The following is a 26,982-nucleotide window of genomic DNA, read 5'->3' as shown; positions in this document are numbered from 1 at the left end:
TATGATATTGAAATGTAAACAATTGCAAACAACCATTTCCAATTCTGCTAGATTCTAAAGCTCATAACTGTCAATTCTAATAACTTTGTCATTTAGATTTACAGAATTCTTCCTATGTTCTCTCTTCTTATTTATTGACAAAGGATAACATATTTCCCAACAGCTGACAATTGGTGAAGCATAACATTTTATACCTAAGAATTCCAAATAATGCATCTACATGCCAGACTGTTAAGTGGCAAGATACTTCCACATCCCAGAGATGATTACCTCTTTATCAATACCTACATAGGGTGAAAATGGAACAAGATCAAATTAGTCTTGCATGGAAATGGGGAATGTTGAGTTTTATGCCAGTGGTTCGGATAAGTTGTCTCTGCCTGTGCACTTAAAGGGAGTATTCTATATAAAAGCTATTGCATTTTAAGTTCTTACTACCACCTTTGGGGATTTCCTTTTGTCAGTGAATTGCAAGAGTACTTGTGATCACTGGAGGTACTTGAAATGAATTTATACTTCTATGATTGAGTGGAGCTTTGGTGTTGTGTCTTTAATTCTAAAAGGCTGGGTCGACCCAAAAGGTTTGAATTAAATAATAAGTTATCAGCCTTGCTTATAAGAGCAAGAGAGTGTGTGCTGCTTTTTTAAAAAAAGAAAGAAACTTCCTGCCTGACCACACATATCTAGTTAGCCATGAGGCCTGAGAGAAAGACAGAACTATAGAGCTTCACTGTTTTTTAGCTTAGAGGCATGTCCTGTTTCCCATAAGCAACCAGGCAAATGTTTATTTGCAGGTCTAGTTATTCTGACAAATATTATTTTTTCCTTTTCCAATGTTTTAACTAAGGTCATTTTGACATACTGTGGTATAAATGAGGTTTTTATGTTTTCAGTAATATGTGTGTGTGCTTGTGCGCTAGAAGCAGAGGGTCACTGTGATCAGCTATTGCTTTTGTCCTTATGGTAGTTGAAAACCCTTCTTCTCTTGAAAAATCAAAGGCTGCTATTACTAGGAGGATGTTGGGCAACATGGAGTTCCTACAACCCCCGTTTCCTGTCAGAAGTACCATTCATTGTTTTTTAATTGATTTCCCACTCCACCCCCCTTACAAAATCCCACCATTTGACTCAGGGGTAGGGTCAGCAATGGACAGTGTGGTGTGACTTATCTGACCTTTCTCTTGCCTGAGTCAGGCGCACCAACTCTATGAGGCCGAGGTGTCTTTGCCCCCCTTCATATCTGTTGCAAGGGAGTCGGGGACAAAGGAGACCAATATGCAAGCGACAGTGCAAGTATCTTTTCCATATGTCATGAGCCTGTTCCACATAAGTTCTTATATACTACTGATATACAGTGGTACCTTGGTTTAAGAACAGTCCGGTTTACAAAATACTTGGTTTACGAACTCTGCAAAACCGGAAGTACAGTGGTACCTCGGATTACAGACGCTTCAGGTTACAGACTTCGCTAAACCAGAAATAGTACCTCAGGTTAAGAACTTTGCTTCAGGATGAGAACAGAAATCATGCAGCAGCTGCGGGAGGCCCCATTAGCTAAAGTGGTGCTTCAGGTTAAGAACAGTTTCAGGTTAAGAACGGACCTCCAGAACGAATTAAGTTCTTAACCCGAGGTACCACTGTAGTGTCCCGGTTTGCGAACTTTACCTCGGTCTAAGAATGGAATCTGAACAGTGGAAGGACACTGGCGGCGGGAGGCCTCGTAAGGGAAAGCGCGCCTCGGTTTAAGAACGGTTTCAGTTTAAGAACAGACTTGCGGAACGGGTTAAGTTCGTAAACCGAGGTACCACTGTATATATATTTTCTACTGGTATGTACTGAATTTTTCCATCTATAAGACGCCCCCATGTATAAGATACCTCCTATTTTGGGGGACTCCAATTTAAGAAAATGGGGGGAGATACTATCCATGTATAAGACGAGCCCAGATTTTGAACAGTATTTTAGAGTAAAAAACAACAACAGTCATACACAGAAAAGTATATATTTTCTTAAACTGGTCAGTTACATTGATAACCTCTTACACAATTTAGAGTTGCATTGTCTTTGTGGTTTATGAAACTTTTAAATTGTGTACTAAATCTGGGCTGTAAATTTATGCTATCTGTGTAATAAGGACTCCTCATTCCTTTGTTGTGTCTTTTTGATTTTTTAAGTATTATACATGGTAGTTTTAGTATAATGTTGATGCAAGGCTGCTTAGGGAATATGGGAATAGGTTTCGTTGGGCCAGAGACTTCACCTGACCAAAATATACCTGCCCTTTTATATATGAAAGTACAAACTAACAAGTCATGTAAATATGATAGGGTATATAAAATAATCAAAACATAAAATTAAGTTATTGGTATTGTTATTTTATTATTTATACCCCACTCATCAGTCACTCTGGGCAGCTTTCAGCACATATAAAAACATAAAAGACACAACAGATGACCAACACTGAATCAAATTAATTCTCTGGAAAACACTTGGTGAAACAGAAATGTTTTCAGCAGGTGACAGAACACCATAGCTGTGGGTGCCTCTCTTTAGTTCAACAGGAACAGTCTTCCAGAGTATTGATGCCAGTCAGCTAATAGCTTTAGTTCACATATTGATGAGTATAAGCGGCTATATATTAAATCTATTTTTAAAAATATTCATCAGTTACCAGTTTGTTTCTGGCCATTTTTAGATATTTAAACCTCAAAAGGATCTGGGGCCTGAATATCTTAAGGAGCGTCTCCCCACCCCCCACCCCCCAGAGCACCACAAGCGTAAAAAATGATGATGCCCTGATCTAAAAATGCATATTCTGACATTGATTTTATACAAAATAAAGAGCAGACTTTAGATGGTAGCTGCATGCTTCTGTTTAAGGTGGGCTTCTGGAGAATCATCCAGGGTTCGATTTGCTCTTAGCAGAAGTTGGTGTTTTTTCCATCATGTTCTTTGGTTTTTCTTCTCTGCCTTTGTCGACCAGCTCTTTTTGTTTTATTCATTGTGGGTTTTAGCATCATTGTTTTAATATTCACCAGTTGTTCCAATTTTATCTAAACGGCCATGGGAACTTGCTGGCTAAAATGCAACCCAGAAATGTAATAAATAATGTGGGTTAATTTTCAGTCCAGTTTAGAGAATCCTGCTTTGACTCAAGATATTACATTTTCTCTGCTTGGCTTCACAGCTCTTAAGATTTATATTGTTTAACATGGGAATCCTCAAAGTATTTTGTTTTTTTAATATAAACATTACATGTCCTCTATTTTATTGTAGCAAACAGTACTTAATAAATACTTAACATTTGTGTACAGCTGTCAAGTGCTCAAAGCACTTCACACGCATTATCTAGTTGTAATCCTTATAACAGCCCTGTAAGACAAGACAGTATTGTTATCTCCTATATTGCAGACTAAGTTTGGGAGAGAGTAGCTTGCCAAAGGCCACATAGTGAGTTCAGGGCAGGGTTGAGATTCAAATTGGGAACTTCCTGGCTTGCAGCTCAGTATCTTTAAAACAAACAAATCTTTCATTTTAAGAAAAGAGTTGACGTTCTTATAAATTCGCTTATCTTCCAGAAAGCATGGCAATGGTGAATTGAAAATCCTTTCTTAACTTACATACATGTAAACAGTAAAGGCATTACTTAATAGTCTTGGATACTGTGCTCACTTATCACTTAAGACCAAACTAGATGGGATGTGGAAATATGTATCTGGATATTCCAATCTGTTATCTCAAGAAAGGAGTTGGGGAGCAATAGTGATGGAGAAACTAAATTGGTGTAGGGCTGTGGCATTGGAGGACATGCGGTTTCAAACCTTTCTTCTGATCTAAATTCCTCCCCCTGTTCCCCCATGATACTTGTTTCACTGGGACACACACACACACACACACACACACACACACATCTATATATGTATGCAAATATGGTAATTTTGGGTAAACAGTGGTATATTGGGACAATGTTGCAGGAGAGGGTTAACCTGGTCCATTGCTTACTGCTTTTGTGGTGTGTGGTTTTTTTCAGGGAAAAATTTAGGGTGTCCTTTTCACGCATCTCCCAAGTTCCTCTGGCTTGGTCCTTGAGTCCATACATCTTCCATTTGCCCTTGACTTTCGAGCTCAATCCTCTTCCTTTTCAGGTTGGAAATGACACTGAAGCTGAAGACAACATAAAAATAATGCCCTAAGGTTTCCCAGGCCTTCAGTGTGTGTTTGTGTGGATCTCAAAAAGGAAATGAAAGAGTTTCTTCTCCATAGATATGTGTTAAACCACTGTCTCTTTTTCTTGTTCTTTTTAAAGCACAACCTCAGCGTTTGCCACAACCAAATGCTTCACCACTGGAAAAGTGTAAGGAAGAAACAGGCAAAATACAAATACAAAATGGCCATACCGGGCTGAGTAACGCAAGTGGGATGCACAATGGAGTCAAGTGTGGGGCACCAGATAGCAGAAAGTTCTCGGCACCTGTTTCCCAAAAAATGCACAGAAAAATTCAGTCCAGCTTGTCTGTCAACAGTGGAAGCAGCAAGAAGAGCTCTGCATACTCTCACAAGCCAGGCTCTTCACCCGAAGGTAAGCTGAAACCTTATAAGTAAACTGAACACAGAATAACCAAAAGCCATTCCCGCTAATAATTACACAATCAGCTAAAAATAATTGAAGAGCACGAGTCGTGCTCCAGAAGCAAATAGAAATCATTACAACAAAATACAAGTTACTTCCCCAAAGGAAAAGATTAAGTATTTGAAGGAAATTGAAATGAGAGATTTCCTGCTTTCAAAACATTTGTGCACCTCACTGTTGATCATATCTGTAGATGGAGAAGCTCTGAATTGCTGTTTGGCAATGCCATCACATATACAACACGGAGGGGAAATGATTTGACTTGGTACAGGGAAGGGGAACCTGATGAGCTCCAGGTATTATAGACTCCAGTTGTCCCTGACCATTTACTATGCTGGTTGAGGCTCTTGGAAGTAGAAACCCAACAACCAGCTGGAACTCACTGGAACTCAGTTCCAGCGCCTCTCAGGTGAGCGCCATTGCCATTATAAGAGAACAAGGGAGGCGTCCATGGTGAGTTCCAGCACCTCTTTTTATAAAAATAGCACTACCAACAACATATGGCGGCTCACAGAGGCTTCATTCACAATGCCGTTTAGTAATGTAGTTCAATGCAGTTTAGTCACCTGTTGCAGAGCCTCACACCCCATGCCATTGGCCTTACCCCTCAACAAGCAATCTTGCAGGGTCCAGTAGAGGCTCATACTACAGAATCAGCCCTCTACTCAAGAGCTGATGAGCAGATGGGTGGATCCTGGTGTGTGTGATGCAACCAGTTGCTTTCCTTAAAAAAAAAAAAAGTGCCACTGTGGAGCTTCAGCACCACCCCCACCCAATTGCCTACTCCCCATAACAACTGTGGTCCTGCAGGGTCCAGGTAATTCCCCCCTGCCGCTACCCTTAACAAGTGATCCTGCGGGGTCCAGGAGAGGCTCCACAACTGGATTTCCTTAAGGAAAGCTAGTTGTGGAACCTCACACCCCCAGGATCACCCACTCCCCATAACAGCTGTGATCCTGCAGGTTCTAGGTGAGGCTATGCAAAAGGCTTTCCTCAAAGAAAGCTGTTTGTGGAGCATCATCCCCACCTTGTTGGATCAGTCCTGGGCTGGAGGTTGGGTAGGTGATGTTTCACAAGTAGCTTTCCATTAGGAAAGCTGCTTATGGAGCATTACACACACCGCAGGATAAATTATTCTGCTTATCAACTCAGAGGTGGGATCCTGGTTTTTAACTTTCATTTCAGACTGCAGTTCCCACTGGTGTGAATGAAATTTAGAATGCCATGGGAGTATGCAGGTCCTGCAGTATAAAAGGCACACAATAAAACAAAACACAAATTAACCCCATGGGTGAATGCATCCAGGTTCCTCACCCCTCTCTTAAGAGATTAGCGAATACTCCAGTATGTGTATTGGCATGCTTTTTGTCAATGAAATTTTGTCATTGAAAATTGTATGATACATTTCTGAGCAGCCTGTATGTGCTGTCCAAAAGGTATTCAAAACCTAGGCCAGTGCTTATATTACCACCATACTGCTATAAAGCCAATACATAATTTGCACATACGAATGGTTTTCACTTATTTCTCCTCACTGTACAGTGCATGTCCGTTAAGTAAACATATTTCATTTCTGTGTGTGTTGCTGACCACAATTACTCTAATGGCCCCATGGTTCCTGAGCCTATTTTAAATCTGCTGCTCTCCTATTCATGACACTGCGATCAGCAGACTTTGCTTTATCTGTTAAAACAGAAACTGGTAGATTCTCCTATTTTTTTGTTGGTATTCAGACACCAATTCATGTCAGGTATCTGTCTCACTGTGCTTTAGGGAATCGGTTAAGAGAGGTTTAAAGGCCCAAACGCGCCTGTTTAGAGATACAGAATATGAAGTGTTTGCATTGTTACAGACTAATTCCTGTGAAGTAGGATAAGAGGCTGAAACAGAAGGGTAGAGCAAAGCAGGAAATATATTTTGGACCCAATCAGCAACTGCTCTGTGTTAGAAAGTGTCCAGGTGAATTTTAACAAGCTTAAATGAGGACTTTGTAGACTTTTCTCCCCAATTTCCTTTGCATATCAGTTTATAATTTTACATGGTCTGATTATGGTCCAAGCTGCTGCTTTGTCTTTTAACAGTCATTCCTGACTTAGCCAGCCATGGCTAACGTGCTTGGGCTTGTAATCCATGCAGTCCTGAGCTGTGTTTAGTTTTAGGAAGTATCCCCTGGCCGTATTAGCACACTGTTTGGTGGAATGAAAAATCAGGAACAGAGGCCAAATAGAGTCTCTTATACAGACATGAAAATGTATTTCAAGAAGTAATTCCTGGCAGTTTCTTGGAACCTAGATTTCCATAGATGAATAACTGTTTACGTCTAATACATACAGATGTTTTTACACTGCTGTTACACGTCTTCTAAATTTTACCAGTTTGTAGGGGCTTACTTTGTCAAAGCCATGATTTCACTTAGCACTACTAGTCTTCATAAATCAATTCTTTCGTCTCTATACATTCAGAAATTCTGAACGGTGCAGTCCATCATAAACAACACCATTTCATTTTGTAGATTGGAGACCACATTATTTAACGTTCCCTCATAGCATATTCCCTTTTCCCAAGTGTAGAAAGCTTGCCAGGGAGAATGCTCTAGCCCTTATATTCGTCATTCTTGGAAATTCTTGGGGCAGCTTTTATGCATTGGAGTCCCTAACTTGCAGCCTGAGATGTTGTAACTTAGGAAGCTCCGTGCCATACAATATTTCCGAATATGTAGATTGGCTCTAATTTCTGTACGTTAAATGGAATATAATGTTGGGCTGTATAGCCTGTGATCAAAATCTCTTTAAATTTGGTGTTCTGTTAATGTAGGCTTTTGAAGGAGGAAAGGACGTCGTTTGTCTCTGAACAGGTGTTAAATGTTACCATTGGAGGGTAAAACTAACACTGCAAAGAAGGATGTTAAGTGTGGCCCTGAAGGGGCATGAAGAGCCAGCCTGCTCTTGTTTGAGAACGCAAGTGTCCTACACACAAGTAATGCATGACTAGGACTCTCATTTGTTTAGAAACACCCGGTTTCAGCTCCTGACATTTATTCTCAGCTTCTGAAAGCTGTGCCATCTTATTTCCTGTATCTGTCGCCTCTCTGAATTCTTTCGCTTCTGTGCCTAACTTCCTGCACCATGCCAGTCTGACCTTCTTGAATCCTTGCTTGCAGGGTTTCCTGCTTCCCCAGCACTCAGCTGAACAATTTTAAGTTCCTCTTCCTCGCTTCTCTGGCAATATCCCCAATGGCACACTCATTGGAGGATTGTGTCCCTGGATGCCAGACTATCCCATCTACTTCAGTTATTTTGTTTAGAAAACGTTGTTTTAGGTTGTATAGTGCTTCTTCTTTTTTAAATACAGACTGCTGTATTTTAATAGATGTTAGGATCCCTGTCAACAATGTTTCTGTTTGGGCATATTTTTAATGTATATTTGTTTTTGGCTACTCCTTCCTGGCTTGAGCATTAATCTATCTTGCCACACTAGTTGTAGTTATTTCAAGCAACGTGTTTAAAATTAGCTTAATTTTTGTGGCCAAGCTGTATTGTCATCTTGTGTATAGGTGGGTGATGCAGTGGCTTAATTCAGCAGATTAAAACTGACACGGCTAGCATTTTTCTTTTTTAAAACTGCAACTCTGTTTTACCTACAGAAAAAAAACAAGTTACAAACTACACCAGCATGTGTTTAAACCTGTATCTACCCCAATCACTCATAAAGCAGGAGGTCCAAATAAAGGGTGAAAGGGCTGCACAGGTAGAGAATGTGGGGGGCCAGCATGCAAGTTGTCCCCCCAAACACCCACTTTTTCCTATATGGGCTCACTTCTGGTATGGTAGCTTTGCTGAAGAAAAATGAGAGTCTGCAGTAGAGATAAGCCATGAACATGGTAAGGCCTGAGCATCTTCTAACTCCCAATTCCAATGTGATGTATACAGATCTGGATTTAAATAATTAGATTTGCCCTTTTTTTTTTTGTATCATTTGAGCTTCGGTTTTCTTTGGGTCCTGCTACAGTTGCATCCCAATTCTGAAAAATGTAATTTTATTTAAAAGGTCACATTTTAAGAGTACTGAATCTTGTGACCAACCTGCTATTGATCAGTTTCTGAACTGGTGGTGGTGGTTTTTAATGGTGCCAACTTATGGACTAGTACACTGTCACTTGAGCTTGTAGGGGGGGGGGTTAATCAGGGTTAACTGTGCATAACAGAATGTTTGTGTTCTTAAATATGTTTGTAAAGGGAATTAGAAAGACATATATTTGAGCCATTATTTTTAATTTTTGAATATTTAATCAGCGTATATAACATCCTAAGATGTTCTTGTTGGCTGTTTTGGCTGTGGCTTGACTTTTTAAATTGACATTCAGAGTTTGCCCTTGGCCTTCACCATGCCTATGTCTGGTGTCTATATAAGTCTTGTATCTCCTGCTGGGACTTCTGTTCCACTCTCTGCGGGGCCTTGAGTAAAGCCTTGTTGAGGACCTCAGCTGCCACTTTGATAGTGGTTTTACCCGTTTGATTCTTGCTGTGAGAGAACAGAGTGCTTACAGGTTTTCTTTGAATTTCCTGATCTCTCTCTGAATATAGCTGAAAAAAATCTGACCCAGGTCAGCATTTTGTAATTGAACATATTTGTCATAAAAGCCTTTTGTAAAGGTTTAGAAATTGGCCTGTCAGTTCCAAACATGGAATTGTTTATTGTTTAACAAAATTATGCAGTTTGTTGTTAAGACCTCTTTCCTAAAGAATAGGAAGGTTGCCAATGTCACACCAGTTCTAAAAGTTGCTTCTGTGAGGAAGCAAAGAAAATAAATTAAAGGCCCATGATTGGGCTAATGTCTGTTCCAGATAAATTGATGGGAAGTATTATTGAAAGTAGAATTTATAGTAAACATATAGAAGAACAAGCTCTTGCTGAGGAAAAATTAGTATGGCTTCTGGTGAAGAGAAGTTCTTCCCTACAAATAATCTTTTAGAATTCTTTGAGGGTCTCACCAAATATCCAGTATGATGATGATACACACACACACACACACACACACACACACACACACACACACACACCGGTATATATGAATGAACTTCCCAAAAGCTTTTCACAAAGTTTCTCACCAAAGACTCCTAAGTTAACCTTGCAGCAATGGAATTGGTGGAGTTGCCTTATGGATTGGTATCGGGTTAAGGAACAAGAAGCAGAGGGTACAGATAAACTTTGTACTTCACAGCACAGTGCATTGAGAAGTGGAGTTCCCTCCAGGATTGTAACAGGATCAGCACTTCCTATTAATAAAGATCAGGTGTTGGGTATGAGAAGTAAAATAGCAAGTTGGTGGAATGGCACCAGATTGTTCAGGATGGTGAAAACACTAGTTTACTGTGAAGAGCTGCAGAACGATCTCTCCAAACTGAGCAACCAAAATAAGAAATGATGTTCACAAAATGTAAAGAGATGCACATCAGTGCAACCTCTTTCCCTCAACTTCATGAATAGTGCTGATAATATATACACTAGTTGTTTAACTGCTGTATATACTTAGTTTTTAAAGCTGGGGATTGTTCCTCTTTGTTTATTCTTCTTCTCCGCCCTACCCATATCTCCCACAATAAAATGAAACATTTGTAGCTTGCATTTGTAGCTTACCTTCTTTCTCCAATGAGCTCAAGGTGGTATACATGGTTCTCTTCCCCTCCATTTTATCCTTACAACAACTTGTGAGGTGTAGATTAGGCTGAGAGATGTAGTGACTTACCCAAAGTTGCCCAGTGAGCTTCATGGCCAGGTGGGGATTTGAACTCTGGTCTCCCAGGCCCTAGTTTGACACTGTAGCCACTACACCACCACTGGTTCTGTGGTGTAGTTCAGTTTAAAATATGTAAGGGTGAACGTATGGATTTTCAACAACAGGTGCCCTTATTCAGGATGACTAATGTGACCTTCCAGATGTTTGGATCTCTAACTCCCATCAGCCAGCCATTGGACATCTTTGGTGGTGGGAGTTTTATTCTATCAGCATCTGGAGACCCACAGGTTAGCCACCTCTGGCCTATAAATAAAGGAAATCTTCATAGTCTATATAGCATAGAATGGTTGTACCCAGTTATTATAAATGTGTGGTTCTTGCTACTTTTTAAAAATCCAAAGTATAATATATTTCCAAATGTTTACATAGAATTGGATCATTTTAGGGAACTACTGGATGCTATTTGTTTCATTGTGTGCATGTGGGTACTGCCTTTATATTCTTGCTAAAAGACACCCCACATACTGCTGTTAACAGTGGCAGTGACAACATTTGCATTGTTGGGAAAATAGAGGCACTAGATCATAAAATCAAATTAGTTGTGTAACTTTTTAGGCAGCTGGTAAGTAAGCTAGGACTAGAGCAGACTATGTACTGAATTGAAACTTCTTGAGGATAATGGTTCTGGTAGCTTTTTGGGTAAAATTGATCATAGTCTAGATCAGTGTTTCCCAACCTTGTGCCTCCAGCTGTTTTTGAACTACAACTCCCATCATCCCTGACTAGCAAGACCAGTGGCAAGGGATGATGGGAATTGTAGTCCAAAAACAGCTGGAGGCACAAGGTTGGGAAACACTAGATGAGCCATCACTATGCTGGTCCTATGTATGTATGTATAACTCTCACTAGTCCCAGCTAGTATGTCTGTGTCATTGCAGGTTGTAGTTCAAAACAATCTGGAGGGCACCAAGTTGGGGAAGGCTGTGTGTAAACAGACAAGAAAGCTATTTTGTATATGTAATCTTGAAATGGAATAGCAAAATATAGCCGCCTAACCCATGTTAACAGAATGTGCATAAAAGAAAACTTTTTTAAACAATTCACATTAATACCCAATCAGAATCATTATATTTTCACATTTTTCTGTGTAATTGAGCATGCATAGACCACTTTAGCCATTGCTAATTATCTGAGAATGAAGTGTCTTTATTTAGACCAGTGCCTTATGTCTGTTTACATAAATAAAATGCAATGGCTCTTTTCAGAGCTGAAATGCAGCCTTAAGAAATCAACTAGGGTTTTTTAAAAGTAGTTGTTCTGGATAGCCCCACAAACAGAATGATGTTTATTGTGGGTAGGTGTATGCAATGTTCTTTGCCTTTTTAAAGTTAGATTTCATTTTGAAAGCCTGAAAACTGAGCCAACAATTTTTTTAAAAAAATTGCATTACAGTAGCTGTTTGTCTGCATTCTTCTACAGTCATTATCTTCATGTTGTTGACATTTTCTTTCTCTGTTTGAAAATATTTATTGCCCTTTAAATAGATTGAGAATTTCCTTAATCTATTTACAGACTAAATGATGATATACAATAACACAATAAGAGTATTTCATAAGAATAAATCACATCTGTGGCTGGAGTCTTCCATAAGGGAAGGCTTGTATGAAACAGAAGGGTGTCAGCCATATGACAAAACTTGATTTTAAAGAATCAAGAAAGAATTTGTTGTGCTGTTTGTCTCTCTCTCTAAGCCTCTGTGAGAACCTGTTGAATGGAATAAATAAAGACCCCCTTTTTGATTTGCATCAAACTGCCCGGATGGAGGGGAAAAATAAGATACACTTATTTTTAAGTGTTGAAGCCAATGTAGCTGTTTGTTCCTCTCTGCCCATCCTTTACATTAAAAAAAGGGAGGAAATTGTATTAGATTTAGTCAAGTACAATCTCCATGACAACAAGCTAATTAATCCCCATCAATCTGGCTTTGGTCCTCTTCACTGAACTTGTACTCCCCAGCTTCACTTCACATGTCATATCTGCTGAGCTTTGGATGAAGGTCATTTACAGGTACATTTATTCTTCACATAAAGAATCCCATTTAATGCACACAACCACTCTTCTTATTTTACCATCTAGCTTATTTAGTATAGCTCTTCCCCCTTTTTTGTTTCTCATAACCTCTTTTCATGCTACATTCAACCTATTTGCATATTTCTGATTATTGTGTGTAGGAATGAGCTAACAAATGCAAGTAATGCTACTTAAACCAAGATGTTTATGTATTTCGAGGGCAAGCCTTTTAGCGGTTGTCTATTCTTCCCAATAACCCTATTGTCACAATTCCTACATCAGTTTCTTCAATTAAAAAACACATTTTCGTCATTTCAAGGGTGGGAGGCCAAATACACAATTCTTCCCAGTCATTTATCAGATTTCCTTCCCTACTTCTCAAAAACAGCAAAAGAGGCTTAAATTAATGTGAAATACTAAAACAGTTAAAATGAAACATGCAGCATGTAACTCTCAATACACTAATAAACAGAATCCACACGAAAAGTGCCACATTTAAAAGGCAACCAAAACATAGCATGATGGGGAGCACCTAGCCCTTTAGATGTTGTTGACTTCCATCTCCCATCAGCCCTGTCCATTTTGGTTGAGGCTGATGGAAGTTGAAGGTCAATGACATCTGAAAGGCCACATGTTTTATATAACATGTTTAAAGTCTGCTTTCCAGAGCAAAGTGCATTGTTTTCTTTAAGAAGAAGAAGGGAAAAATGAGAAATCCCATATACCATACCATACCACATCTGAAGTGAAGGATAATTCTAAAAGGTGGGAGCCAATAGAAAAGTCAATAAGGGTTTCACAGAAATCTTTCGGTGGCTCATATAGATGTTCCCTGAAGACCATCTTCAGATGCTTTAAAGAACCTGCAACAGAAAGTTTCTGGTGTATTTTTATTTTGTTTTGTATTTTCTTATTTCCCCTTTTTCAAGCAAAGTGTTGTTTGTTTCATTGTTTGCTTGTTTGTTTGTTTAAAGTGGCAATAGAGGAAGTATGAGTGGCTCATGCTTACTTTCTGTGAGGAGGGGAGAGTTGAGAATATCCTTGCGGGGGGGGGGGGATATGTGTACATTTTCTTCCTCCTATACTTGACCTGAAAGTAGTAGAAGAACATCTGTAGTAGATCAATTTCTGGGTTCTACTTTCTGAGATGTTTGACAAAACAAGCACCTGCATATAGCTGACTTTGTAAATTCTGTAGGGTGACTGGTAGAATTAGGACTGCACTCCTGGGATTCTGTCCTATTGAACTCAGTGGGGATTACTTTTGAGTAGACAAGTACAGGATAGCAGTGTTAACGAATTAAAATGTAAACCTTATTTCCACCCATTTTTGTTCCGTTGTCTGAACTGTTCACTACAAGACTGTAAGTTTAACTTGACACTATTTTATCTTAGTACAGTCTGGCTACCCAAAATCAAAAAGATCTGTTCACTTTATGTAGTTTAGAGGCTTGACTCTGCTGTCTTGCCTGTGTCAAATTTTATTTTTCAAGTACAGTAATGCCTGGATTGCTGGTCTCTCCTTCTCATGCATGCACACATGTTTCAAAGAACTGTGAACCTGATTCCATGAGCCCAAGAAGCTTTAGATTTATTTTTCTCAAATATCAGCCCCAACCCATCCAATATCACATAAAAAAACACTTTTTGAACGGTGGGAGTTTCAAAAACAGTTTGTGATACAGCTGAGGGCTCAACAGTTCAAAAGAAAAAAAACCTCAAAGTGTTCACTAGACTAGTGTTATGACCCTTTTATAAGCCCAAGCGTCTCAGATTCCTCAACCTCATTTTTTTTTTGAAGTTTGTGAAATAAACTAGATAACTAATTCCTGAAATTCTGAATTTTCTATATAGTTTGATTTTGAAAGTGAATGGAATTTCCATTGCCTTTCCCCACCTAGGCACTAGCTTCTTATCCTGTCCACAGGATATCCTGTGGCTAAAAGGCAGGATGTGGGTAGTGCCCACACTGATTTTAAATTCAAAAACATCTGTGTTCTATATCTTGTTGGCTGTCTTGTTGGCGGGTCTGGTATCAGCTATAAAACTTGTAGAATGTCTTGAGACAAAGAAAGTGTTTGATCTAGAAAAGACATTAACGTTGGTGCAGGTGATGTCGTGACCTACAAAACCCTTTCCGTGGGCACTACCCATCTAAATGCAGAGTGGAGAATTTGGGCAGCCTTTGATAGAAGACAGTCCTTCCAATATCCAGGATGGTTGTCTGCTGCTGATTTAATTACTAGATTAAACCCAAGATGAATCTCTGTATGGCTAAGACAGTAAAATGCGCATAGCTGTGTCTTAGAGCATTGCATTAAGTGCAATTAAAAAATGCATAGAACAGACTTGGGAACTGGTGCGAAAAATTACTAGAAATATATACGTAAAAAATTCACTTGTGGGATAATAGTCTCTCTTTTAAAAGAGTGAAAGGGATGGATTGTATGCTGTGTGTGTAAATGCCACGTCCATAAGAACACCGGTCTGGAAGAACCACCCTAGCTCTCATTTTTCTCTGTTTGCCAGATAAAATTCACTTAGGAGTTGTATTTTGTAGCTTACTGGTTGAATAAGTCTCATCAAATGGAAGAACAATGTCAACACCTTGTTGACATGTTGGTCTATGCTAAAATTAGTTATGGACTGTGAATATATTGTTCCTCTCAGTGCTGAGCTGATGAAACCTTTGTGCAGCACAGAAGCAGAAATCAAGGAATGTGAGCTATGTATTGTGGGAAGAAAAAAAAGTAGCTTCAATTTGTATTGCTCTTCTTTAAAAGTTTTTTCAATGCAAGGGGGCATTTAGAATGCAATTTTAACTTTTTATTTCCTTTTATCTTTCCTCTCTCCCTCAACATGCTGTGCCACATTTCCAAAGATTGCTGTGTTCACTGTATCTTGTCCTGCTTGTTCTGCGAATTCGTCACCCTCTGTAGCCTTGTCCTGGGACAAGCGTCATGTGGGGTCTGCCCAGTAGAAGCCTGCTGTTGCTGCTGTGGAGAAGAAATGGGAGATGACTGCAACTGCCCGTGTGATATGGACTGTGGCATAATGGATGCCTGTTGTGAATCATCAGACTGTTTGGAAATTTGTATGGAATGCTGTGGGATTTGTTTCCCATCATGATAACTTTTTATCACTTTTTTCTGCTTTCTTAAAAAACATCAACAACGTAACTGGAGAGGGTTCAAGTTTTTGTGTGTTTCTCTGAACTAAAACAACAGCCGCTTTCAAAGGACACATTTAGACACTCTTGCAGCAACCTGGTTTTCTGCACTGTTAGCTTGATTTTATAAACAATTGTTGAAGAAAAGCAAACTCATAAGAACAAATGCTTGAGGGTCTAATTTTCCTTTAGTGGGTGGTTGACTGTGCAAAGACCTGCTCACGCAGGTGAAACAACCATTGGTGGTTGTTCCTGGATAAAGACAAAAGGGTTTTAGCCCTTTGTAGTTTCCTGTTGTGTGCAGGCAGGGGGTTGACAGAGTTTACCACCCCTTCACTAACAAACAAGTTACTAGAAGAGATAGAAAACAGCAGAGTTGGAACAAAGTAACAACAGTTTCAAGAGGGCTTTCCACTTAAGTGAATCTCTTGGTGGCAAATATTTGTAATAGGTTTTTTTTCTTTTAACAAAAACAGAAAACAAATACTTTTTACTGTGTTTTTTGTTTTAACAGCAATGTGAACAAATATTTTATTTTCTCATCTGTAGATTTATATAATTTAAGTTTTATCTAAAGTGCATCACGAACAAACTGATTCAGATTTTACAATACATGTTTACTAAAAAAACACAACTCTAGTTGAGATCAGTGGTGCTTACTTTGCAGTAAGTTCAATTGCAACTTTAAAGCGCTGTTCACCCCATCAAGTTTCATTTATACTATACAGTTGACTCACAACTTGCATGGAAGTTACATTCCAGGAAAGAGGCATAAAGTTGAAATCAGGTGCATAGTCAAAACAACCCCAGAACCACACTCGTGTGCATCCCTACATTTCTGAAGCTGGTGCACTGAGTGTGTTTTGCCTCCCATGCAAGGAGGAGAGCTTTTAAACTCTCAAATTTGCTTACAAAACTGGGAAGCTCTCGTGGGGTCATCCAACATCTCGTAAGAGCTTCCCAGAGTCCAGTAAGCAAGCCTGAGAACTTAAATGTTCTTTTCACGCTAGGCTTTCCTGGCACAAGTTAAATGCATGCAAATTTCCTGGCACAAGTTAGATGTGCAAGGTGTGACTTCTCTGTATTTAAGAAAAACTAATTGGAAGTGTGGTGACAATTCAGGGAAGTGCCGTGTGTTTCCTTTTGCCCCCATCCTCCAAGTCTTGCGCATAAATAATTTTTGGTATTTTTATTTAAGACAGCAAATGCAGAAATGTTGATGTTTCACACAGCAGTCATGGTAAGAATAAAAGGGAACTGGGTAAGACTTGCTACACAGGAAATGCTTCCCAATGAAATGAATTAATAAAGCTGATGTTTTTAAGTTTTAAAATGTGTGATTGATAAAGTATTTGAAGTTATTTAAAGAAGGAATATCATACTATTGTATCTTAAAAGTACAGTGGTGCCTCGCAAGACGAAATTAATTCGTTCCACGAATTTTGTCGTCTTGCGATTTTTTTCGTCTTGAAAAGCACGGTGTCGGGAAAGTTTTGGAAAAGCTTCAAAAATCACCAAAGTCTTTAAAAACCTCAAAAAAGAGTGCCACACCGCGTGCTATGAGTTGCTCCTCGAAGTCAAGTCGCAACTGTGTTAACGGTGTTAAGAAAAAGGAAACAAACTTGCAAGACGTTTCCGTCTTGCGAAGCAAGCCCATAGGGAAAATCGTCTTGCGAAGCAGCTCAAAAAACATAAAACCCTTTCGTCTAGCAAGTTTTTTGTCTTGCGAGGCATTCGTCTTGCGAGGTACCACTGTAGCAGCTTTGTAGTAAACGTTTAGGAGTGAGCAGCACACTTTGGAAATTAAATTTGCCCTAAATAGTTCTCATGGCATAATTGAAATCTAACCCAGTGCATTAACTGACTTCCAGATTTCCATACACTGGTGCTAATTTACTGTGACTTCCAAGAGTTTTTATGTGACTCATTAATTCAGTTTAATTCAGCTACCTGGTTAACCTGATTTTTCTTCGTAAGTCCAAATTTCCCAATGGCCTGTTGGTTTGGTAATGTTTGACCTTTGTCTGTAGGTTATGCTTTCTTGATCCAAACACAGTGGCAACCATTCCTTTTATTGTAACAAATGACCCATGTGTGTGGCAAATAAAAATTCAAGGAAAATGAAAAGTTAAGCCTGAACCTTCCAACACTGATTTACCAATGCTTACTACTGAGTTGTTACTGGAAAAGAAAATGTTAAGAATATACTTGGGTATTCTATGGAGCTACCTGCTTGCTTCTCAATACATTTGACTTGATAATGCAGAAGGAGTGCCTTTCTCTCCTCCTCTGGTAGCTTTCCCCTTTTCTCTTTTGTTGCTGCTGCAACTGTAGGATTGGATTCTGATCTTTCCTCCATTGTACTTCAGAGAGAGAGAAAATGTCAGTAAAATGTTATTTTTATAGCGGCATGATTTCATGGATGTTTTAGACATGGAAATTTTTAGAGCAAACAAATTGAGTAGACCAGTAAGCTCCCCATTCTTTGACGTAGGTGTTCAGTGTTGCCAGACAAACCAACAACCGAAAACACTATTGGAGCACATTTAGTGAAACAAGCATTTCTGTTTTGGAACTTTTGTTTTTTGTATGCTGCAACCATTATTATATGGCTTTGACTCCTCCCCCCCCAAGTTATTATGTATCAAGCTTTAATTAATCCAAGAATATTTGAGGAGAATCCAGTATGGCTCTTCAAAAATGAATTACTGTACATATCTGTTCGTACTGTGTTTTCATCACCTTTGATAGTCTATTTGTAATTCGTTTTACCCTATAGAACACTTCATGAGCAGAACTAGTGTCACACTGTTAGATCAAATATGAAAATTATGGGAACTGTACTGAACTCCTCCTCCTAGAATGTGATTTCAGTATTAAAGGAAATGCAAGGGTTGCTTCTATTTTGTTGTTAAAATTTCTAACTACTCCACTATAGCACTTCTTTATGCAGTCTTCAAGTGCAAAATACTCAATAGTGGAAGTTTTCTAGCTTGGGACATATAAAGCCTTCAAATGATTGGGAGTTATCATATGATTATTAACACTTTTTTTATTCCAAAAATAAAAAATTGTGTGAATTGTTTGACATGCTAAATATATCCTGCTACTATGTGTCATAGAAATATTAATGGTGTGTAATATTTATCTCCACAGGGGAGCACATTAGTGAATAGTTTTAAGAAACTTTTTTCTATGTTTAGTTTCTTAAAATTCTTCCATCACTTAGCCTTTCTGGAGCCAACCTTTTGGGAACCATCTATGATTAAAAGTTAAGCAGTGCAAAAGTGCAGTTAAAGTAACAATTTTCTTGTCATCTAATCTGTCCATTTAACGAAGACAGAGGTCCTCAGTTAATACGGAATTGTGAACTCTTCCATATATATATTTTTTATAAAAAAGCTTGTTACTTGCTCTATGACCTTTCTGTTAACTGGATCATTTGATATTAAACACTATTTTGAAATAAAGAAATTTATTTTGAATCCTTGCCTAGTACTTTTTATTACAGTTTGTGTTTTACTACCATAAGTGTGCTGATGGTTGTCGAAAGAAACAGACAGTGCTTTCAGTGTGGCTTCCTGTTACACCCGTTACTGACTATCCTGTTTGCTCACTTTGGAAGTCTTGGATGTTATGAGTGGAATAATTTACCCCTGCATAACATACTGAACTTTGAGTTCCTGAAGAAATAATTTTGGTCACAGTAATTTCATTCTAATTATCTGTAATATGAGCACTAAATGACCAATTTAATCCCCTTTGTAATTCTTTTTACGTGGAATAGTACCTAAAATTGCATGATTGCATTTGAAACATTTACTAAAGTGTTCCTTTTCAGGTTACTAAAACTTTTTATGTCAGCTTAAATATACAGTAGAGAATCCTGTGTATATCTGAAGGAATGCCCTTGAAGGAAGATAGATGAACACATGTTTATTGTGCTAGCTAGAATAAGGAAGGTGTGAATAGCCCTCATTTCCTTAATCTCTGTGGGTGATCCCTACCCTGATTTTCCATCTAGGAACAGAATTAGTTTGCTTCAATCTACTTGTGACCACAGTTGAAGGTTTATATGTACCTGAAGGTTTTGAGTCTTTTCGACGCAAGCACTTGAGTTTTTGTACTGACATGATTCTGCGGTTGCCAAATAGCTGTAGTCCACATATTTCTTCCCCCTGTTTCAGTCTTCTGCAGCCATGTACCTTCAAGACATTTCAAACTGCACAATACCCATCAGCTTCAGCTAGCACAGCTGTGATGGTTGGGACTGAGAAGTTGCAGTCCAAAAAATCTGGAGGAACCCAAATACCACTGACTATTTTCAAACTATATGGTACATGCTTATTCAGTACACTATAAAGGATATTTTTGTCCCGTCCTCACCCCACCAGTAGCTATTCATGGCTCACACTGGGACAATCTGTTTAAGACATAAAATAGAAGACACCTAACCATTGTAATGAACTCTAAACTATGAATTTGCTTAATGTTTAACTGTGTTGTTTATATTGTATATGCATGGAATGTTTGTTGCATCTAGATTGTGTACTAAGATTTTCAAAAAGCTTTCAATGAAGTAGCTCTCCAAACACTCCTGACTAAGTTTAGCAGTTGTGAAATAAGAGAGCAGTTCTTTAATCAGTTACTGATCCATAAGAGGAAGCAGAAAGTTGGAATAAATGGAGGGATATTTTTAAAAAATGGTGCCCCCAAGAAATAGTATTGGGACCAGTGTTTTTTAAACTTGTTAATACATGACCTAGAGTTAGGATTGAGCAGTGGGAGAGTCAAATTTGGTGATGAAAACAAATTGTTCAGAGTGGTTAAAAGAAAAAAGGATTGCAAAGATCTTCAAAGGTAACTCCTGAAAGTGGGTGAATGTGAATTAAAAACTACACATGTACATCTATGGGGTGTGTACAGTAAGTGACGGACCAGAAAAAAGATGTTGGGATTGAAAATAAAACTGCCCTAACGATGTAATACAAATCTATGGTGCAACTGCACTTCGAATACTGCACTTGTATAGTTCTGGTTGCCTCACCTCAAAAAAGATACTGTAGAGCTAGAAAAGTTTCAATCAACATGATCATCTTTCTTCTTTAGCGATCACTCATAGCCGAGAAAGATTGTCTTCCATGAATACGGTCTCAACAGTGTGTCTGTAAGTGACTATGGAGGCCACTTCTGGATCTGCACATCCTTCCACAGTGGAGACATAGGTTTCTGGGTGGTAGTTGATCACGGTGAGGATTTGCCAAACGTGCCTTCCTCTTAGCTCATTTCTCCCTTTTATTCTGAGTTCTTGCTTCTTCAAAGTCCATGACGCCTTTGGTAAAGGCTGTTTTCCAGTTGGAGCACTCGCAGGCCAGTGATTCCCTTTTTTAAAAAAATTTTTTGGCCTTGAGAGCTTCTTTAAACCTCTTTTGTTGTCCAGGGCTAGAACAACTGCATCAGGAGAGGTTTCAACATGTGGGGCTTTATAGTTTAGGGAAAAAGGCAAGTAAGGCATACTTGATAGAGGTATATACTATTATGCATGGTATGGAGAAGGTGGATAGAGGAAGGTTTTCATCTCCCTTGTGTGGCTAGAACACAGAGTCACCCAATGAAGCTGACAAAACAAAGCACTGTATCATGTGTTACATAGTTAAACTATGAGATTTGCTACCCAAGAGTGCAGTGGCGTTCAGTAGATGGCTTGAAAAGGGTTTAGGCAAATTCTTGAGGGATAAGGCTATCACAGCCATCACAGCTGTGCATTATATCCAGTGTTGGAGGCAGAATACCATTTGTTGGGGAGCACAGATGGGGAGAGTACTGTTGTGCCCATGGCTTGCTTGTGGGCTTCCCATGGACATCACTGTCTGAACAGAATGTCGGACTAGATGGGCCTTTGGTCTCTGGGATCTTTTATGTGCTTGTGGATTTTGATATTCAAGCTGTCCAGAAGATGATGCTGTATATCCACAGATAGTATTTGATGGAGATGTTGCTGAATCCACATCTGCAATGAAAGTGCAACCTGCGCAATCTTTTGTCTCTTATGTCAAACAACAAACCCTAACACAGTGCTTACAAAACACTTAACTTTTCACTTTCAACACCCGTCATTCTGCTCAGCAGCCAAGACGACGGATTGCGGTTGGCGATGTGCTTGAGCCGCTTATCTTCGTTGCTCATTTGCATGCTTAGACCAACAGCAATAGTCTCTTTTCCCTGTATCCCAGCAATATAAAATACTGAACAAAGGTGAATAACCTCTTATCCATCAAACACTCAAGGATCCAGTCTTCTATATTGTGGACTATAATGTATTGTGTTGCCTCTACCTTTTATGTATCCTTGGCTACACAAAGTAACTGCATTCTGCTTTGCAGTCAGTGAGTTTAATTAGGAAACATTCACTTATTTATATAGAAATTCCTATCCACCACTCTATGGGTGACTTAAACTTTAGAACATAATCATTCTATTCTAAGTTTGGATGCTCTAAAAGAGAGACTAGTCTAGCAATGTTGTGCAAGAGTAACCAGTGCTCCAAACCAGGAAAGGAGCTATTTCATCCTGGCACTTCTAGTGTGACTCTTTAAGAAAGAGGTAAGTGCTTTCTTTCTGTTGTTGTTTTTTAGTCGTGTCCGACTCTTCATGACCCCATGGACCAGAGCACGCCAGGCACTCCTGTCTTCCACTGCCTCCCGCAGTTTGGTCAAACTTATGCTGGTAGCTTCAAGAACACTGTCCAACTATCTCGTTGTCTGTCGTCCCCTTCTCCTTGTGCCCTCAATCTTTCCCAACATCAGGGTCTTTCCCGCTTAGAGAAGAGTCTTCTCTTCTCATGAGGTGGCCAAAGTATTGGAGCCTCAGCTTCAGGATCTGTCCTTCCAGTGAGCATGCAGGGCTGATTTCCTTCAGAATGGAGAGGTTTGATCTTCTTGCAGTCCATGGGACTCTCAAGAGTCTACTCCAGCACCATAATTCAAAAGCATCAATTCTTTGGCGATTCTGTTATCAATTGCTAAAGTTTACATGTATTGGCACATGTATTCCCCCACCCCAAACCCCATGGCTATTTCTCCCCCTAAGGGGAGGGGTGAGGCAACCTTCCATTTCCATGTTTTTTAAAGAATCCAAAGGTTGTATCTCGTGAGTCCTGGTTTGGTGGTTTAATAATAAAAGAGGGCTCTAGCTGTGTATTGATTGTGTGAAGGTAGGTTTCATTTACATAGCAGTAAAGCAGCCCCGATTTGTGCAGCATCCTATGTATATTCAAAGCCCTCAAGGTTATTGCAAAATCAGTTTAAAATAATGGTTTATGGGGGTCACACAGTGCTTTGTGCTGTGTACTCCTGGCTTTCAAATCTCTCTGCCAACCTTGTCATGGTTGCTCTGCTTAGAACAAAGTCCTTGATTTAGTGTTTGAAAGTGCATAACATAGGCTTCATGCTATATTTACTAGAAAATCATTCATTACTTATTAAAACTATATTTAAAAATAATTCTGAGGTCAACCGTGCACATTCCATTTGCTGTCCAAAGCTGCATACATTTACATTATAAACACCCTCAACCTTCATTGCTTCCCTTTGCTTAGGTATTTTCTTACTGCCATGCCATTATTTACTGGCTCATCTTTCGGAGTTGAATGCGGCTTGTAAACAACTGCTGTAAGGGCTTTGGAAGCCTAGCAGCAGTCTCTAAAAAATAAAATAAAAAGTGTCCAAAAGCCCTTAATCTTTTCCTGAAGTCATGGTACCTACCCTCTCCCAAAATTGCCTTAAAATCAATTAACAGTCTTCCCACTTTTGCTAGATAACCACAGTAGCTTTTAAAATGTACATTTATAATGCGGTATTTTAGATTTGAGTCTGTGCTTTAATATTAAACTGTTGCATTTATACAGAAAAAACTCCGCCATTGTTAGAAGTAGTCAAGAAGTTGTTTGGGGATCCATTAATGTATCATTAGTTTGCCATAAGTAAAGCACTGGTAAACATGGGAAGATTCCACAGATTATATCTCAGGGGACACATAGGATAGCAGGGCACTCACAAAGCTGGGTATTTTGCAGTAGTTTAAGTTGTCTGTTGTTGCTTCAGTTTTTTGTACACCGCTTAGAGATATGTTTAATGTATTAAGTGGTATACAAATTAAATAATCAAATCAAATAATCAAATATTAGAAGGATGCCTGGTTAGGGCTGCTTTAGGTTGCTAATACGGATGATCACTCTTCAAGTTACCACCCAGAAGGTATATCTGAAGTTTGGCCATAGGAGTGCCAGGTAAACATTGTGGCTGGATATCCATTCTGGTCTTCCGGAGCATTTCATAAAGAGAACTATGCCCTTTATACTGGTCTAAGCTGATCATGTATATACCATGTTTCTTCAATATTTATCAATGTAGCCGTGGTCAAGCCACTGAACTGCAACCCCAGTTTATCATCTGGTGCAACCCCAGTTTATCAAATGGTTGTCAGAATGCATGAAATGAAAGACTTTGAAAGTGATCTACAACAATTCATGAGTGAATTCTCATCTTTCAGTTATCTTGTTTGAAGTCAGTTGGAGTAAATGGCCCACATTAAAGACCCATCCTCTAAGAGGTGACATTTAGGAATGTTAGCAATGCAATGCTATACATGTCTACTCTGAACTAAGTCCCATTGAGTTCAGTAGGGCTTATTCCCAAGTAAGTGAAGATAGACTTGCAGCATAAAACATACAATTATATTCACAATATGTAACTAGACTGCTTAACTTTTGCACAAAATGACTGATATATGAACATATAATTTGTGTGTCCTTTCCAGACATAAACTCTCACTAATCTCCAATCGATGGGAGCTAGAAAATTTCAGTTTGAGCCAAGCCATATACAACCTCGTAAGTTGACAATCTTGTTCCTAGAGGAAGATCAGTACATTTTTCTTAATGTTGGGGAATCATGTAGTCTGTTACATCCATCGAAGTGTATTAGGAAGAAACTGGCAAAATGAAGCTCCAATCCTTAAACTGCTCCACTAGCACACAGCCCATTAATTTTCTTCAGGATTATATTGGCGCTGCATTTTGAGGATTGCTCTTTTTAATGTAAAGTGAATTATGATTAAACAATATGGTTTTGCCAGTGTACCTATAAAATATAACTCTCAATATGTCTGTTCTGTGATGTGAAAGCAAGACTCCTTGATTACATAATAGGTTTCAAGTGATGGCTCATAATCTACAATAACCTTCAAGGTCATGAGCGCTGTCTGTAGCAGAAGAAATCAAATAGTTGGTAAGTGAGATCTCTGGTTTGGTTGAGGGCGACTGTCTTCACTGGGCTTGAGTATAAGTGAAAGGAGGCACACCTATAGTTGAGTATTTACATTCGGTTTTCTTACAAAAGAAATATTAATTAACTATATTTACACAATTACATTTTGGTAAACTATTATGCCAGTTTAACTGTAACGCACTTTCTTGCTAAAAATATATTAAGGAGCAATCCAAAAGCAATTTAGCTGCTGAAAGGCATTATTTTGTATGTAATTATTCACAAATTAATGAAGAAAATTAAATTCCAATCACTAGCAAAAGAATGAAGCAGTGGTGAGAATCAGAAGTACCGATTACTTAAAGCAAAGCTGTGAAATGCATAATAGAATTAAAACATTCTTTTATTCAAATTCAATGCTTAAAAAAGAACAAGTCCATCATCTTGAAATTTGACTTGTAGCTTGACATTAAAAATAATATGAGTAGAATTTTCAGTGGGGTAAGCACAAAACTAGTTCAAGTAGTGTCACTCTCAATTAATGTACTCAGGTGGTGTGCCCATTAAAATTCCCACTTGTGGGTTCTGTTCTCTATGCAAATGGGGTCATTACCCGGAGAATTTAATTGGGTGTGACACTGGGAGTAGGAATTTTCCTTTTAAAATAAACCCACTTGCACACATTTTCACCAGGAATTTGATTGTTACACATCCTTCTATTGTTTGGCTCTATAAATATTTACCAAAAAGCCGGATTTGTCTTCACTTATTTATTTATTTCTAACAGGTGATTCATAATGCATCAAAATGACTTTGTGTCTTGCATATGCAAGACTTGGTGGAGGTCTTTGATTTTGTGTGGGTGGGTGCTTTGTTTAACATCGCATTGTCATTTCTTTAGTCTCCTTTCAGGCCATCCTACGGTGTTTGACTATGAAAAATGCCATAACAACACTGTTTTGAAGCCTATGGAACTGAAGGCAAATACAAAACGACTGTTTAATTTATGAGAAGCTGGTGACATCCCCCGACAACTGAGAATTACTAGTTTTGTAACTATAGGACCTACTAAGTACAAAATTCCCAATTCTACAAATTCAGAATGTCTACACAGACACACCTTATACATATCAAGGAATTAGCCTGATAGTTTGGGTAACACATTCTTTTGACCACCCACAAAAGGGGAATACACTATGAGACTGAATAATTGTGCTTCTAAAAAAACCCAGTTTTTGCAAATGCCCAGAATAAGTATAAAGAAAATTGGGCATATACAGAAGTGTTACATGTATCTGTTGTAAAATTTGTTTCCTTTCATCCCTACCAGTGGCATCCCTTAGAGCAGTGGTTCCCAATTGGTGGTGGGGTCCATGTAATCCACCCAGGGTGTTTGAGGCACCATTCACATAACAAAAACTACCATAGAGTTCTCAAAATTTTCAAAAGTAGGGGGGTCCATGGCTTGGCTTTTGAAAAACAGGGGGTCCGCCAACCTTGAAAATTCCGCCAGACTTGATTATCTAATTATTTAGTTGCAGTTTTGTAGGGAAATATTGAAAAACAGTGGTGGGCACACCAACTGTCTTTTTTCCTTTCTCCTCCTGTGATGGAACTCCTTTGTGGGGACTTCCCTGGCTTTTTCTGGCCCATGTAGGACCAGTCTGGATAGTTAGCCTTGGTGAAGACTTGACATTTTCACACCCCCCCCCCCAATTTTTGATTTGAGTTTCCATTGAAATGAGGCTGTATTTTAATGTTTTAATATTGTATCTTAATCTTGTTTTTAAGTTGTATTTCAATCAATTTGTTTTTATATCGGGTGTTAGCCGCCCTGAGCCTGGTCTTGGCTGGGGAGGGCAGGGTATAAATAATTTTTATTATTATTATCAGCAGCATCATCATAGAGTTCTACCCCCCCCCCCCCCGCCAATTCCTCTGCTTGTATAGGCCAGGTCCTGATCACAAACTAATTCCTCAATGAGGTTTAAAATCCTCCTTGGCACAACCAAACATATTAATGTGTGCCTCCCCATTCAACAGACTTTCAGCCCACCCATTCCTAATTAGCCAGACCATATTTAGTGGGCACCCATCTATTTATTGATGC

General features: G+C 38.9%; 1 protein-coding gene across 3 annotated transcripts in view; it reads left to right on the top strand.

Annotated features, from left to right (window-relative positions):
• MDFIC (MyoD family inhibitor domain containing) overlaps positions 1-19,091 on the top strand; it is a 42,529-nt gene extending 23,438 nt beyond the window's left edge. For all 3 annotated transcript variants that reach the window (XM_028746113.2, XM_028746114.2, XM_077934614.1), the window contains 2 exons: positions 4,307-4,579; positions 15,319-19,091. In XM_028746113.2, the coding sequence (XP_028601946.2) occupies positions 4,307-4,579; positions 15,319-15,566 (521 nt within the window). In that variant the 3' untranslated portion in view covers positions 15,567-19,091. The remainder of the gene's footprint in view (positions 1-4,306; positions 4,580-15,318) is intronic.
• Positions 19,092-26,982: the final 7,891 nt, after the last annotated feature.

This window comes from Podarcis muralis, chromosome 10, assembly GCF_964188315.1.
Source record: "Podarcis muralis chromosome 10, rPodMur119.hap1.1, whole genome shotgun sequence".
NCBI lineage: Eukaryota > Metazoa > Chordata > Lepidosauria > Squamata > Lacertidae > Podarcis > Podarcis muralis.
This window is presented reverse-complemented; position numbering and strand designations above follow the sequence as displayed.